At 33.8% G+C, this 17995-nt stretch overlaps 1 protein-coding gene across 2 annotated transcripts in view; it reads left to right on the forward strand.

The window, feature by feature from the left end:
- The window catches only part of LOC149410458 (uncharacterized), a 28271-nt gene extending 14633 nt beyond the window's left edge, over window positions 1-13638 (forward strand). For both annotated transcript variants that reach the window (XM_089648460.1, XM_089648461.1), the window contains exons 4-6: window positions 1377-1461; window positions 3516-3577; window positions 7071-13638. In XM_089648460.1, coding sequence (XP_089504586.1) covers window positions 1377-1461; window positions 3516-3577; window positions 7071-7754 — 831 coding nt within the window. In that variant the 3' untranslated portion in view covers window positions 7755-13638. The remainder of the gene's footprint in view (window positions 1-1376; window positions 1462-3515; window positions 3578-7070) is intronic.
- Window positions 13639-17995: the final 4357 nt, after the last annotated feature.

The following is a 17995-nucleotide window of genomic DNA, read 5'->3' on the forward strand; positions in this document are numbered from 1 at the left end:
AATTTGTTTTTTGGCTAATTTGTTCGCTTTTGGGGAACAACTCATATAATCTCACAGAAATCGTTGTATCTCCCTTATTGTTGTGGTGAGAAATATGATCTATGCAGTGTTAGAAAGAGAAAACACTACGCTTTATATTCAAATCGAGAAGTAGAATCAAAATGTGCACCTTTATAAAACCAAAGGTTCCTACCACAATTTGAAAAAAAACTTACGAGACTTTGTGAATTTTTTCGTTAATTATTTTTATTTAAAATCAACTCTTTTTTTTTTTTTAAATATGTTTGTCTTTCTGTTGGAAGGTTTCAGTATTTCCGCTTTGCGATAAAATACAAATAAATGGAATACATATGTCAGAATGTATCTGAAAACTAAAAACTGTTAAAATACGCTTTCAAATTTTACTATTAAAAATAAACATAATTTTTGAAATATTTTGATTACAAACATATATTTACCTTACGTTTTTTGTAACAATAATTACTGATAAATAAAAACATACATTTTATTAGTTAAATGTCTTCCAAATATTATTGTCACCTCACCCTTTTTGTTGTTTCATATAAATATAATTAAGGCGATGCCATACGTAGTAATGCAAAATCATGTGTTTTTGGTTTGAAAATTTGATCGCCTAGAAATGTTTCAGATGCTTTAACTAAATACTGCGAGTAGAATACATCTTGGCCTTTGAAATAATCGAGTATTTTTTTAGATAAGTCTTTTTATAAGCCCAGAAAAAAAACAATGTAAAAGCCTATGAAAACTGCTTTAAAGTTCAAAATCTCCTACTAACGAACCCGTTTTGGGTTATGATTTTATTGTATAATGTGGCAAATTAAGTTATTTATAAAATGATCGAAAAAAAAATTAATATTTATGCCTGAACATTCACAAAATAAAATAAAAGGCACTTTTTGGCCATGTTTTTTTCTTGCATAAATCAAAACAGGCGGATGGTGTTAAGCGGGAATTTAAACCTTATCGCCATCTACGTAAGGGTTGTTATTGATAGCGGTTCAATTTAAAATATTACACGACGTAGTGCATCGCCTTAATAAAAAATTAGCGAAGTTTCATAAAAAAATTTCCAATTTGCGTTAGAAATTTTTGGTTTCAAAGAAGTTTTCATTATAATTCTCCTGTGGTTAACTTCTAGATTTGAATATAAAGCGTGAGGTTTTCTCTTTCTAACACCGTTTAGATCATATTTCTCACCATGACAGTAAGGGAGATGTCAGTGATAAGAAGTGGACCCACCTTTGTACTGTGCATCATGTGGACACAATGGCTGCCTATTGATAAACAACCAGAATTCAGTCCAAACCCAGGCTGGAACTGTCAGTTATTTATAAGAGTGATGTTTTATTTTGTAGCCAGGATCTGAAGAAGGTGCCCCCAGCCTCCTAGAAGGAAGACTGTGGACCATTAACCCGCTGTCTGAAGGCATCACTGTCAAAGGTACTGTTCCGTCTATGCATTATGTCATCCCGTTTAAGACATATGTACTTTGAACGAGGAGGTAGGAAAAGCAGTGGAATTTCACTGATGCGTTGAGCTGATCAAGTATCACCTACGTCCAGAAGTTATTGTCTGCGGCAATTGGGGTAGGGTTCAAGATAGTGGCGGCTAGCGCTAAAAATCTAAATCAACCAATAATAACACAACCAAAAATCAAAACAAATAGCAGTAATTGAAGTAATACCTAACTAATAATTAAATATAAGATGTAATACCTAACCTGTAAAAATATTTGGTTAAATTCAACCGGCTCGAATTTTCATTCTATCGCCACGTGTCATAAGCCACATACGAGGGTAGTCTGAAGAGTTTCTCAACTAACAAAAAAATAAGTTTTTTTTTAAATCTCTATACACTTCTCCCAGCGATGCTCCCATCTCTTTAACCCATCCAAATGATATTTGGTGTCTTTCTCTGCAAAATAGTTGTTTACGAAGGTGATGGCCTCTTCATTCCACGAGAATTTCTGTCTCGAGCTCAACTTTTAGCCGAGGTGACAAAAAAAAGTCACCTGGGGCTAGATCTGGTGAGTAAGGAGGTTGGTCAAGCAGTTCAAACTGCGATTCGTGGATTTTCACCATGGCAACCGCTGAGGTGTGAGACAGGGCATTGTCTTAGTGAAACAATTTTTTTTCTTCTACAAATTTGTTAGAATATGTTTTTGCCATCTCTCTAACCTTAATTCGACGGTTCTCTAGCATCATTTGGTGAACTCTATCAATGTTATCAGTGGTTGCAGGTTTTGGCCGTCCCAAACTGGTGTATAAGAAGTTATGAAGTTGTTTTTGTGATAGTGTAAGAAATGATTGTCGAAGGACCTTGGATGATTGAGCAATGACCACTGCACATAAGACAATATTTGTTGTACGGATAAGGGAAGGACTCACCACTAGGAAAGGGCTCTCGATTCTTCCTGTCTTTTCTCCTCACAACAATGTCACTTAACACGAAGCGGCTTGCACGATATCGGCGCGAATGATAATGTCATAAGGTAAGGGGGATGAAATCTCGCACGGATGTGTTTTATTGTGAGCGGTTCGGGTTATTGCAACATACTGATTACCAAAGGGCACATAAATTAGCAGGAATGGAAAGGAAGGTAGGACAAAGGACAATAATACTATTTCAGTACAGTGATCGCAGGTATGTGCGTATGTGTGCATGAGATGTATGTATAAATTAATGTCTATTGCGCATTGGCGCAACCACAAACGTTCATCTGGTACGGCCACGTTTATATTCAGCTGCCCAAAATTTCACTGTGACGGTGCAGAGTCCCCTGCGTATACAGCGTCCGAATCGTGTTTAATTTGAGTTGGTGCATTCCTTTCAAAAAACAAATATCCAATGACAGCTCGATACTCTATTTTGTCCATTTTCACAAAAACACTGTCAAACTACAACTGCGCTTCCAAAATTGCTGAAATTTTGGTGAGTTCCTCACTGAGCATACGCAAACAAATTCCCCATTTTTTTGTTGACAAGAGCTGCCATCTTCATGTTGAGGTGGGACTTTTCAGACTACCCTCGTAGTGCGAGCTGATTCTGTATCACTCCCTGAGAAACGTCGCCTGGTAACATCAATTGTCTATAAGCTCATAGGGTGAATGTATACCATCGTATTGAAATTTCTCCGGAACATGAGCAGTGCTCTTCAATGCTTCGGAACTCTTCGGCAAAGTGGAAATTCCCGAAAACAATACATTTATTCATCACGCCGAATAGAGATGGCGCCACTTTAGTTCACAAAAGACAGTGATTTTTCAAACGAGCACGGCCGAATCCATACCGAATACCTGAATAAAACATTTATTTTGTAAATACCGTGTAAAATCGCTCGAGTGGTTAGAGGATCGCTTGGCATATGTCAAGATTGTGCAGAGCAAGTTTTTGCCTAAAGTGTGTGATTGATAATACACATTATATTTGAAAAATATTTATCATTATTGACCTTTCAAATTGTTGTAATCTTTAAGTGATTTTTACCCTTTCAGATGAACGGCGGGACCTGCCAACGACCGTGTTACTGGGCCAAGATGATCACTTACCTGTAAATGTAAGGAACATAATCATATGAACATATCATAATAATAATAACTAGCTGATGTCTACCCGACGTTGCTTGGAAACTTTTCTCTACTTTCTATAAATATAATATCCACGTATTATGTATAGACGTATATAAAGCTTCCAGAAGAAATTCTCTAAATGATTATGAAAACCCTATCAATATCCGTTGCCTAGTTTAAACGAACTAAGCGCACAAACAGACAGACGCGGATAGCAACTTTATTTTATACCATTTAGAAATGATACATACACACACAACCAACTATCAGATACACTCACTAACCAATAGGATTCATAATCTGAACAGCAAATTTGGGGCTATTATTGAATAATTACCGACTCCATTTACAGAATTAAGCGTAAACTACATCAGCAGTTTGTTGAATCCTACAAATTATAGTAGCGTTGTTAATGTAGTTTTAGTGACGTGTCTTATACAGGGTGCCCGGGGGTAAATGCGCTAACTTCTGGGGGTGATTAAATTGACAAACTGCAATCCGTTTTTACTGCAGCAGCACTGCTTATAACCGGGGTCTCTAAATATTCGCACATTTCAGAACACCTTCGTAACCTTCACTGGCACAAGTGCCCTGAAAGAATCCAGTACAAATTGTGCTGGATTGTATTTAAATCCATCAATGAAATGGCAACACCCTACATCTGAACTATGCGTCCCGGAAAACACTGGTCTGAGGTAGTCAACTCGATGGAACCTAAGCGCAAGCCAAATAATAAGTTGGGTGATCGCGCTTTCGGAGTATCTGGGCCGAAGGCTTGTAATAAACTCCCTCCGGAACTAAGATGCATAACAAGTCCAACAGAATTCAGGTGTAAACTAAAGACTTACCGTTTTAGGCTCTCATACTCTTAAATTAAATATACCTGCCTGAGAGTAGCATTCTTGTATTGCCTATAATATATCCTAATCACATTTTTCTTATTGTATTTACATTATTCGAAATCTGTCTCATGCCGAGGGACAAATTTCATTTAGGGTGATAAATTCTGATAAAATCCTTGTACTGTACTATTGCCAAACAAAACACTTGCTTTTCCTCTTCTAAACTTCTTAGTTTATTTTATTGTTTTTATTATAATCATGCGAAAACTGTATTACTACTAACTGTCTTTAATTGTTTTTATAACATTTGGAATTCCTTATAATGTTTATTCTTTATATTTCTTTGTCATTTACAAATATTGTACAGGTGCAAATATTGAATCAACAACTAGAATTAATGGAACATTATTGGTATTATAAATGACTGTTTGTTTCCTAAATAAAATAAATACCGGAGTTAATAATGGCATTTCCAATTAAATGTATTCCAATTATGTCCTCTGCGTGCAAACTGTATCTAAATTTCTCTAGTAAACAATAAACAGTGTTAATCTCAAGTGACCTCCCAGGTAAGTGTGGTCCTCTATATTATCTGCCTGTACAAATATAAATTAAATAATAATAATTGTAAAATGTGTACATTTTAACGCAGCATCACGTTCATTGATTTTTTATTTTATTATTTTTTTCTTTTTAAAGCGGAGACGGTTTATACGTAGTTCCCGTGAGCACTTAGGCCATAGGCCCATTGTGTTATCTCACATTTTACCTCAATCCTTTAACAACAACCCGGTATCTTTAATAAAGTTCACCAGGGTTGTTATTGGGTATGTGGCTATGTCTTCTGGTTATACTGTGTGTCTCCCCAGATATCTGAGCCTAGTTCCCACCAGGGCAGGACATTGGCACCATAGGTGAATTGGAGTCTTCATCCTCTTCACATTTCCTGCACCTATTGGTGTTTTCCACTCCCAATATCTGCATGTGTCTCCTGAGATGGCAGTGTCCCGTTAGTAGTCCTACCAGTTCCCTCAGCGAGTTTCTGTCCGTATCCAGTAGTTTCTTGGTTCGTCTAGGGTCTGGTCCTTTTACGAGTACTCTGGATTATCTCATTCCAGGTGCCCTCTCCCATTCTTTGCGGTGCTAGGATTTGACCCACCTATCGATATGTAATTTTGTGTAGCTGCTACTCCTACGGCCGGCTCGGATCCTACAAGTGGTGCTTTTGCCCCTTTCCTTGCTAGTTCGTCAGCCCTCTCGTTGCTCTCAATACCTTTATATCCTGGTACCCAGATTAAGGTTATTTTATTGATGGTGGCGAGTTCTGTAAGAACAGTCCTGCATTCCATCGCCAGTCTGGAGTCGCATCGGTTACTTCCCAGTGCCATTAGTGCTGCCTGGCTATCAGAACATATGCTTATGTTTTTATTCCTCTACCCAATGCGTATATTCTCCTGTGCGCAGGCCAAGATGGCTTTCATCTCAGCTTGAAACACAGTACAGTGTGTTCCTAAAGGTATAATGTTCATTGATACATTCTACATATAGTTTTGTGTTATTGATCAACGAACCTGTGGATGCAATAAGTTGTTAATAAATTGAGTAATAGTTTGACTGTCTATGTTTATTTATTAAGACATACACAGTACAATATACAATATAGATACAGTTAAGGATGTTTCTCATTATTACATAGTTGTAGTACCTATTACGTATGTCCATAAAATATCATTACGTAATTTCGCCTGAGATTGTTCGGAAAACTTAACTAATGATTTTAAGTTAAAATCAATGAATGTAAATTTAAATTAATGTATGAGTAGGTAATAGTTATAAAAGGAAGAAAGTGTGTGTAGAGAATAAAATAAATTGAAATCAAGAATTATAATATGCTCACGAATTTTAATTGACTGTTAATACGTAGAAGTTTTAAAAAATGAATTGAAAGTATTTTTGAAATATGTCACGCTCAGAAATTTAATAAGTTAGTTTTGTATGTTAGAAAGGAATCATGAATTGTATGGGAAAATAAACATTGGAATTTCTAAAAAGTTATTTACCTTTTTTACTTCTTCTACCATCATGTAGAATCACCTCCCGAAGTTAGCGCACTTTACCCCTGGACACCCTGTATATAGTATTGTTCTAGTTTCTGTTTTATTTAATGTAACTGTTACATGTTTTACTAATATGGTTTCATATTCAGTTTTTCAGTTTACTGTTATAATTTTTTTTTGCATAATTTTCGATAGCTCACTAGGTATATTCTGTTCATAAAAATCCATGAAATGCCCGGCTGGGTGTAAAACTGAATAAAATAAGACAAATATAAACTTTTGTCGTTTAGACTCTAGCTCTTGGTAGAACCTGGTTGTTCAGATCTAGTTATCAAACACTTTTCAAGTTTTGTTTTCACCAGGGCGGTACTGAGAGTATCTACCAATCTTATCTTCAATAGGTTGCATTATGTAAAAGCTATATATTTATTCCTTACTAATTTCTATTTTTTTCGTCTTTCTCATCTCAACGTTAACAAATCTCGTCTGTCAATTTTAACATTTCTCATTGATAATTAATACATGACTGTGCGTACCAACTTTTTTTTTCATTTGCTTAACCTTTTTTTACAATTTGTCAGATGTCAAGTGAACGTCTGGACGGCCCCGGTTCCACCGCCCTGGACTCTAAAGACAGCCTCATCCACGGGCCCCCCCACGACCTGCTGGAGCCCCAAGTCTCTCTACTGCACTCCCCCAGCACCCGCTCCCCCTTGCTGCTGCACCCCGGCACCCCTATACACGACCTTCCAACAGGCAGCCTGACCCCCAACCCCTGCCTGATCTCAACCGACTCCAACGGACCCTTGAACCTGAGCCATCTCGAACCCAGAGTCTGTATCAACACCCCGCCATCGCCGCAGAACGAAACTTTCATACCGAGCGTCAACTTACATTCACGTTGCGCAAACACCAACTCGTTCTTAAACAACAAGAAATGCGCACGTCAAATCTATTCACGAGCTTCCGTCAATAACTACGCGGACCCGTGTTGCAATCAGACCAGCGCCGGCGATTCAGTGTCTCCACCGCATAATAACAACAATCTGGGGAATTATTTCTGCTCAAATTCGGCGCCTACCGAAGAGGAGAAATTGTACTTTATTGCCAAGCGGCAACACGCCATTAGCGAACACGAGGCCAAGATGAAGATTCTAAACATGGAGTTGAGACAGAAAGAGGAGATTTTTTCACTTCAAAAGCAGCTCTTTTTAATTGAGTTGAAATTGAAAATGGACTTTTTGGAAAAGAATTGCAACAAGTGATAGTTTTTTTTTTTTAAGTTACGAAGAATTTCGTTCACGTGTCGATGTTGTTATGCTCGTTTGTATAAGATTTAATTAATTTAATAAGATACTATGACTAATATCTAACAGTATAAAGCCAATTCTGAAATGTTTTTTTGTTATTGTCCTGCCGCTGAGAGCTTTGATGTAACCTCTCTTTCCGTTAGCGTAAACAGCTCCAAGCAAATTTAACAATGTGGCATTACTACTAGTTAAGTAATTACAAGTCAAAATAGCATTAAAATTCTTACATAGAGACTTACGTATTTACTAAACCATACTAAAAAACGTGGTGTAAATATTACGCATGTGTAAGGTCAGAACAGTGAAAAACTTGGCTTATTACCATGGCGTTTGAGGCGTTTAACGGGCGTGTAAGAATCTAATTAGTCAGACGGTTAATGTGTAAATATTTTATACAATTTTTAAATTTTATACAAATAGCATTTCAAACAGTTCGCAAGTTTTGATCAGTAAAACAAGTTTTGTAAAAACGAGTTGACAAAACTTTGCGCAAAATGGTTGAAAAATTATACTCATAATCATTAAAATATTTGACAATAATGTTGTGATTATTTTTTTGGTTCTTTGGCGCCATTTATTTTGTCCTGTTACCACGATGTTATGTGAATTTTTCAACCATTTCCAAAAATAATTACTGCAGCCATTAGTAACTTTAGAAATATGTGTATATTTTGCGTTGGCATCGTAATATAAAATAATCATATTATAAAAAATATTAATCTATATTTTTACTTATTTTTTTAAGTAATTATTATTGTTTAAATGGGTGCTTATTATTCTGAAAACGCAAAGATTTTCAATTAATGTATATTATGTGAAAGTTGTTTTGATATTTCGGTAACAAAGAAACATTTTTTCTCTTAAAAGTCGTTTGTGTGTTCACATATTATTTAAAGTAAAAATTAAGATTGCCGTCTATACTGGATCTCTTCATATTGATTTCCATCCATTTTTTGTTTTTTTCCTGTCTTATTGCAATATTTGTGAAAGTTATGAAAATTGTGAGAGATCATTTCATAAACAATGCGTGAAAGCAAAAAAAAAAATCTGTCATTTGGGAAGTCTAAAATTGTTTCTTTGTCATTATATAAAAGCTAAATTAATACTATAAAGACTAACCTTATTGTTAAGATCATCTATATTATGTTATCGCGTCATATTTTATTTTTTATATACTTTATAACGTATTGTCACCGAGGGAAGGTCATATTATTAATGGTTTGTGAGACGAAAGATGTTAAAAACGGCGTTCTGATTTAATCTAACTTTTGTGTTGTTCTTGTCTATCATGTCTATTTTAAATTTATTATTATAAAGAGATGCTCTATAGTTTCTGCGAGCACTCGGGCAATAGGCCCGTCATCTCCCACATTTTACCTTATTCTTTGACAGTAGCTTAGTCCCATAATAAAACTTGTGGCAATGCCTCCTGGTTCCACAACTTGTCTCCTGGTTCCACAACTTGTCTCCTGGTTCCACAACTTGTCTCCTGGTTCCACGGTTCCACAACCTTTCATCTCTTGTATCTTGGCAGTTTTCCCATCTGTTATTTTGTTAGTGTTCCTTCAATGTTACGGTATATTGACGGAGGTGGTTATTTATTTGGGAGCTGACTTGGATGTGTGTCTGCAACTCACTCTGCTGGACAGGGTTCAATCCCAGCAACGCACATCAAGCAAAAAAATGTTTTTTTTTTACGTCTTTCGTCGTAGAGTGAAAAGTTTGAGCTGAAGAAATGTACCTACATGTTGTGATCCCTGAAAAATGCTGCAAATGATTATTATTTATTTTCATGTTTTGTCTGTTTTTAAAAAAAAAATTATTTATTATTTGGTATTAAAAATATTATTTGTTTTTACATAATATTTACATTGATCTCATCGCCGAAGCAATAATATTTTTGTACGAAGAAGAAATCTGTTGTCAATTTTTTAAATGGTACACCTCGTATTAACTCATTTCATAGCTAAAACTAACCACTGGTAAAGAATTCACTAGATAACCCTCTCTTATCAATGGAAATATAATCGGCCCAACATTTTTTAACGACACTTGCAAATGATTGCTTACAAAGCAATGTTTGTCATCAGAATTTAAGATGGTTAGCGAGGGTCTATCTGTGATTATCTTATCAATACTGAAGAGGGTTTATTTTTAATTCTATAACTCATAATTATAAAATTGATCCATTTCATATATTTTTTAATCTTATTAATTCACCGTTAAAAATACATAAATTAAAATGCTTATAAATATTTTTAATGCATATATTTTCTTTTGTTGATCGTCGTTCGATGATACGGGATCGTCAAAAAGATGATGTATAAGATTTTGTATTCATTTATTGACTTAATTCATAAGAAAATAATTTTATCATATACATATAATATTGCTTATAGAGTTTATAGTAACATTTTAGTTACTACATTGAATGTGATAGTGCGTGTCAAGTTTGTGTGTGTGTGTGTCGGCTATAATCGCTTTTGATCTATTGAATTCTTGAATGTGAAATAATGAATATGTAATTTCATCTCAATTTCATCAAACATCTGGCAGCTATGTGTTTATACTATGCAAAGTGAAGTTATATTTTATCAACGTTTAAAAGTGCCGAAATTCAAAATCCAAAAAGTTAACTTTTAAGCTTCTTTCACAACACAATAAAATATTCAGCATTGGGTTGGCGTTTGGTCATTTCCGAGTGATAGCACATAGGCGTACATTTTTTGCTGTACGAACAGTGTCCAATGCAGGATTCGTCATTTGCACATTGCGTATACACTGTTTTTATCACCAATTTTCCTGGAAATGAGTTTTAACACTAAAATGATTGAATTTCATATTTTTTGTTTCCTTTAAAAAGTAATGTTTGAATATTATATCAATCGTTCAAATATGAATATTACTCCATTGGTAACTGATATTCGCTGCATATTCCTACAGCTGATGCCCTAGAGCAAAAATGCCACTTGACGAATATGCTGGACTACAACTCGTGTCAGATTTCATACAAAATTGGGGTGGCAAAAATTTTGCTGGGCTAAAAAAAACCTCTTGTGTGAATAAGACTTCACACAACCAGAAAATGAGAGTTTGGCAACATGTTTTTTTAAAATTATATTTTAAATTGCCTTGTAAATGGTACAAGCCAGTAATTGAGATATGAAATTACTGCTAAGAACTGAAATGCGATTATAGCCGACACATGTTTAGGAGATGTTAGATTTTAAGGCATCTGTAAAGTCATTTCAATAATAATACTTTCCGTCATAGAACAGTGGCAAACCGCAATAACAATAATTATTATTTTTCTTTGTTTTCTATACAAGCCCTCTTCATTTCACTTATTCATCGCTTTGATAAGGCGTCCGCCAGTATCGCTGTCGGGTGATTTCACGGTGCCGGCCTCCAGGCAAATTTTTTCCACATTGCGACAATCTCTGTCTTTCTCCGGGCGATTTCACGATCGAATGATCCGGCTATGGATCTGGATGCTGGCGTCCTTACAAAAAAATGCACGACAAGCAAATTGTTAAATTGGTGATTGTGCGCCGGACCCAGACAATCGTTACACATGACAGGCAAATTGTTTCCGCTTAAAATTTGTCATGATACCAAGCGTTACAGTGGGAATCATAAATAATTGATCTTAATATAATTTTATTTCACTGTCCAAGATATGCCTCACCTGACTAAATAAATAAATAGTATTAATTTGGATCTCATTTTGAACTTCATACATTTATTTATTTTTCTTTTTTTTAAAATTATATAATATATATTTATTATTATTACTCTTAGTGGTGGAAACATTTAAATTTCCCATGATATTATAATGCTCTTTATGACGAAATTAGCGTCCCTTTCTTTAACTTATCCACCATATTATAGGCTTTTATATTGATGTAATATTTTATATAATTTCAACTTTCTTCTGTTCTAAAAGGCCTTACATACCTCCCTGCAATAGGAGACAAAGATTTAGGGAGAATGTTGGTGCGGGTAAAATCAACTAAAATCTTGACTTCCGTCTCTGGCACAGTACAGCAAAGTGATTGTACAGCAAAGCATTCGTCGATCAAGATAGTGCCAATACTTTACAAACGTCAGAAAATAGGAATGGCTCTGGCGCTTTCTTACGTGCAATTATGTAAAATAATGAAAAATTCAGTACTGGTTGATGAATCGCTCGAAGCAAACTGACATTAAAATCAATACGATTTCACTACACACTGGGTGATTCAACGCTAGCCGATCTTATATCGTGGAGTCGCCGGTCCTGATTTCGAAGTTAGGGCCGATTTGTCTACTGTCTACGAAGCGATCTAGGGTGCTCTCCACCACTGCTCCGATATCGCCTCTGATTGCAGGGAGGTGTGTAGGTCCTTTTAGTCTTTATACATCTTATGTGTTTTAGTAAAACTTCACAGATCACATATGCGATAGCTGCGTAATACAACTTGACATTGTAACCATTGAACAATGTTTACATCAAGTCTTTTTGTCACTGTTCAAGTCATTATTTTTTTAAATGTTTATTTCACAATGAACATAGTACAATATTAACTCTACCAACTTAATAAAGTAACCGTGCCAAATAAATTATTAACGAAATAATAGTCAGTAATCGTAATAGGTCTACGCATATTTTTACCATAGGTATTTTTTAAAAACAAAGCTATATATTTTTTTAAATGTTTAAAACTGTAATAAATAAATAAAATAGCCATATTGGGATGCCATAATAATATTCATAGATTTAGTGAAATATTGTAAAATGTAATTTTTTATGTAATCTTATTTTACAGATGTAACACTTCAAATTGCCGTAGAGTAATTTGGTATTTTTTTTATCAATACAAAGCTATTTCCAAGTCTATATTTTACAAAATTAATTAATATCCTGTCAAATTTAACTTTAAACCGTTGGAGCGGCAAGAATATTCAATAAATAATTTTTTTTGTTAAGGCCAACATTTAGACAATACCATACTTGATAAAGTGACATTTTGATTTTTGTGTTTAATAAACCTCGAGAGAAATAATATCCAAAGGAAAAATGAATGTATAAGGACGACACTGCAATTGCAGTGCTTTGTACCGTGCATGGGCAGGATTCTTCAACACTGCAAATGCAGGACTCTGGCTCCTAGGGGTTAATCGATGATTTCTGAATTTATATATCAACTATTTTTAGCTAGCAAACGTCAATTTATTGTATTGATTGTTTTAAGTCCATTTAAATTTGTGACATGTTTATTCCCATTATGAATCATGTGTGTAATTAGAAGTGTTACATTTTGTAAAAAAATAATTTGTGTTACAATTCTAGAGATTTATTTTACCCGGGTGAATGTTTGCTGTGAAAATGATATTTTAACTTTAACCAATTTAATCACATAAATATTTTGTTTTTATTTTATTTCAAATATACTATGAAAAATAAATTTACAATATGTAATATACACATACTATTATTATTATAAATAATAATATCATATAAAATATTTGGAAATGTTTAAAAAAAAAAATAACTACCTCAAAACATAAGTCTTAACATAAAATACATGAAATTCTGATGCATAGAGATATAAAATACTAGATGAGCCATTTATAAGTAAGCACTGATATACTATTTGATATTAAAATTGTCATGCCGTCTTTCTTTACATTTTAGTTTTTTAAATGAATAATAAATTAATTAATTGAACATAACACCTTGAAGCCAGTTTAATACAATTTGCTCCAAGTGACTGATGATCTTAAAATTCTGGTTTTGCACAACCAGTGTGTTAGTTTTTTCAAAATTTGCCAAAATAACCTTTTTTAATGCAATAGCCCCCCCCCCCCATCATACGAAAGAAGAAAATAACATACAGTATAACTTAACATTTTTTTGAATGAAAAATTTTATCAAGCCAAATTAGTGCCTTCTTGGTAATGAAAAAAAGATTTTTTTTAATCCGTATTTCATTGTCTCTTCAAATACTGTATTTTTGTTACCAATATAACAGATTGATACAGATTTATGAATTTATATGCGAGGGGCCGCCAAAGGATATATTAACAAAAAAGCAAACTTATTTTTGTTTGCACTTTACCCCCGGCTGTAAAGAAGTTTATACATCTGTAATAATTTTTCAAAATTTTATTAAAATAATATCTTAAATTTACTAATAATTTACCCCTCATGATAAATTTATTGATGTGGTTGGTTGCTTTTTAAAACTTTACTAAAAATAAACATGTTTATTTATGTGATAATTTTTATTTATTCATTTTTTCTTTACAAAAAAAATGAGCTTCAAAAATGACAATAAGTCCATAAACATTTTTTTTTAAATTTCTCGAGGAAGTGATTTAAATAAAATATATATTGAAATTATTATATTATAATGATAAATTTTAACCATGAAAAAAATGTATGATTGATTTATGTTACCAGTAGATTTAAACCATTAAAATAATTTTGTGATTTTTTGTTGTTTTATTTTTCAAAATCAGATGTTAAAAATATTTTTATATTCTACAAGTTTTTTTTGTACATTCAACCTTACAGATGGACATACTTTTGCTTTACACAGTGGCATATTGGGGTTACCAGTGCAAATGTTTTGTAACAAATCTGGCAACATATACTTTTAATGGTGGCAACTTTTCCCAATACTTTATTTAGTTTGCCCAATTGTAATTGATTTGATTATCGTTATTTATTTATCAACAGTTTTTTGGTTGAATATACCCCAATGTCATTTACCTAATCAAGTCATATGGTGATATTAATATTTTTTTTATAATGATTATTCATATTATTATTGTTACAAGATATAAAATGTAAAATTTAGATTCACATTGTGAAAATATTACCTCAATTTTATTAGGAAGGTACGAGAATAGATATTTATAATAAATAATAGTAACGTCCAATGGATACAAAACTCTAAAGCTGGGATCCGTTTTCATGTTTTCTATAGAAAACGGAAAGGAATTTTTGTTGCACATTCACACTTCCTCTATTTTATTGCGTTAAAACTTGTTCTATTCTACCGTCGATTCTATAATATAGAATAGAACGAAAGTTGAAGTTGATTCAACACTGGATTTTTATTTCTATTGGGCATTCTATGGCATAGAAATCCTTTTCTCACTTATCTATTTCATAGATTTTGTGGAATCAACTTATGAAGCAGAAAATTTATCTGAAGCAGCAAAAAACCCTCACACAATGAGCTCTGTTGTCATGAAATTTAAAGCTCACTATATTCAACTGCCTACGTCATTTCCATCATGAGCTATTGAGTTTTGAAATTTCAATATAATTATCAAAAAATAAGACTCAATATTAAATTACTTGGCTAAAATACCCTTACACAAACAGCAACTATAAAATATTCAAATAAATTGTCAAATATAAGACTTGTGTTAGTACAACTATGTGGTTTTATTTTGCAAGTAACTCTTTTTGTACCTTTCTCGGTAAGATTTTTTAAATAAATAAATTCTGTAGTGCCTATACTCAGGTACCTAACCTAACCTAACCGATCTACCTTATTATATTGAAGTTTAATAAATATAATATTGTTATACATAGTTCGATTTGTAACCAATTGTTACTTTTATAGGAATGTAAAAATTTTCGATGATTTTAACGAATTTAGAAACGCAATAAAACTGGTACGTACACACAACCTTTGATTTATTTTTTAATCTTTACCTTTTCAGTCTTGTTACCTCTTTGACCTATCAGGGAAACTGATTTTACTCCCTCTCTCCATTTAAAATGTTATCGAAGAACACAATACATGTAAATACAAATAGTTCACCCTACATTTGTCACATGAGAATGGGTAGTTTCTACAGTTCCATGATAACTCATAATGAAAATTCAACACACCTATAAAACGTGCTATAAAGTTATGAAAAGTGATGAAACAAAAACTAGGTTAAATAGTTAGTTACGTAACTTATTAAAGTTATGAAGTCACCAGTTTCTACGTCTCATTCTTGAGTTCAACAGCTCGGCTGTCGAACGATTAGCTGGACTCTGTGTTTTCTTTCTCATGCAACATGGGTCTCAAGACCCATGTTCACTCCCTTCTTTCCTCAAAAAGACCCTCAGAGATGACGTAGGCCTTGTGGGAAATTATTTTCCTCTTACTTTTATTATAAATATATAGATATTTATTGACTGGTCAGTGGCCGAGTTGGCATCGTGTTTGGGTCTCACCCAAGCGGAGTGTCTTCAATTCCTCGGCTGGCTAAGTCCTCCATCAAAATACAAGCAACATTTTCTGCTTACTGTGGTGGTAGTAGGAGATTTTCAAATATTGTCTGGTTATTCGTAGCTCGAGAATGTTTGTCTTTCTTTTAAAAATTAATTCAATATATATTTCTAAAGACGCATTGGTTTGAGTGAGGATTGTAATTAAAGATTAATAGGATTTTAGGACATCTATTGGAGTATCACTTTTGTGTTCGTTTATGAATTAATGCTAATCTTGAAAGCGAAATTAACCCACTTCCCGACCATCCGATCGAGCATATACGCATTTCTCTGAAATTGGACGAAATTCCAGCAGTTGTTTATTTATTTATTTATATATAATTTGTACATTTATTTATAACAATTACAGGTAATAAAGCCTAAGACGTTATAATTGTACCATTTATGCAGTGTATATGCAATGCCAAAAATCTCGCAAATGCGCTATAGGACACAAAAAATAAATCTAATTTCTTATCTACCGCATTCAAAAAGCACGTAGCTCTCCCCACAGGTGAGTTCATTAATAAATTAGTGCGGCTTGCTCTACTATATAGAAGATTGTGATGACGTCCTCGAGAGTGAGACTCTGGTACAAAAAAATTTAATTGGGCCAGTATCTCATTATTAGATAAGTGACCGTTTATTAGTTGGAAAAAATATTTAAGCAAAGCAATACCTCTACGTGTCTCTAGGGAGTGGTAATTGGTCATGCCTAATATATAAATCGATGGGTAAAGCCAAGGGTAACGTCCATAGAGCCGCGAGAATAAAAACCTTAAAAATTTTTTATGGACTCTTTCAATGCGTAAAGTGTATGTTAATTCATGTGGAGCCCAGATGATCGAGTTTGATTCAAGTACACTTAGGACAAGTGTGTTATATAATAACGTCAGTGTTTTTGTGTTACGAAACGGATGTGAGTTTCTAATTACGAAGCCGAGAAGCCTGTATCCTCTGCTTATTAAATCATCGATGTGTTGGTGAAAGGTTAGTTTGCTGTCGTAAATAACTCCTAGATCTTTGATTTGATTTAGGTGTTGGAGAATAATTTCATTGATTGTATATTCAAATACATGCGGTTTCTTTGATCTTGTATACGAGACGATATTGCACTTGGGTGTACTGAAGTTTAAGCCATTTATTTTGGCCCAGTTTGAGACGCAGTCGATATCACGTTGAAGGAGAATACAGTCAAGATGGTTTTTTATTGAACGATATAGTTTTAAGTCATCTCCAAATAGTAAATACAGCGAATGTGTGATGACTGAACCAATATCGTTGATAAAAATCAGAAACAGAAGTGGTCCAAGGATAGACCCCTGAGGAACTCCAGAAAAAACTGTGAATTCCAAAGAACTGGAACCCTTATAATAAACAAACTGTCTACGATTTCGAAAATATGAAGCAAAAAAACAGAGTAGTCTTTTGGAAAAACCAAATGAAGCTAGCTTATTTAGAAGAATGTCGATGTCAACCTTGTCGAATGCTTTTTCCAGGTCGAAATAAGCAACATCCACCTGTCCCCGATTGTCGAGAGTTTGTGATAAGAAATCTGAGATGCATAAGAGGTTTGATGTTACTGACATCTGGGGTCTAAAACCATATTGACGGTCATCAAGAATTGGATTAACGTGATTAAGTATATATTTATGTAGAATTTTCTCGAATATTTTCATGATGGAACATAGAACGGCAACTGGTCGATAATTCCGGATATCGCGTTTGTCTCCCTTCTTGTAGATAGGGGTTATTTTAGTTAATCTCCAGATGTCTGGGAGAATCCCGTTTTTTAGGCAAACATTGAAGAGATGACATAATGGTGGTATTAAAAGGTCGGAACAACCCTTAAGTATAAATGTTGGAATATTGTCAGGACCAATGGAGTGAGGTTTCTTTAAATTTGAGAGTGCGTCCTTAACATCTTTTTCTG

The sequence above is a fragment of the Hesperophylax consimilis genome, chromosome 27, assembly GCF_061612785.1.
Source record: "Hesperophylax consimilis isolate HC1 chromosome 27, BYU_Hcon_1.0, whole genome shotgun sequence".
NCBI classification, from domain to species: Eukaryota; Metazoa; Arthropoda; class Insecta; order Trichoptera; family Limnephilidae; genus Hesperophylax; species Hesperophylax consimilis.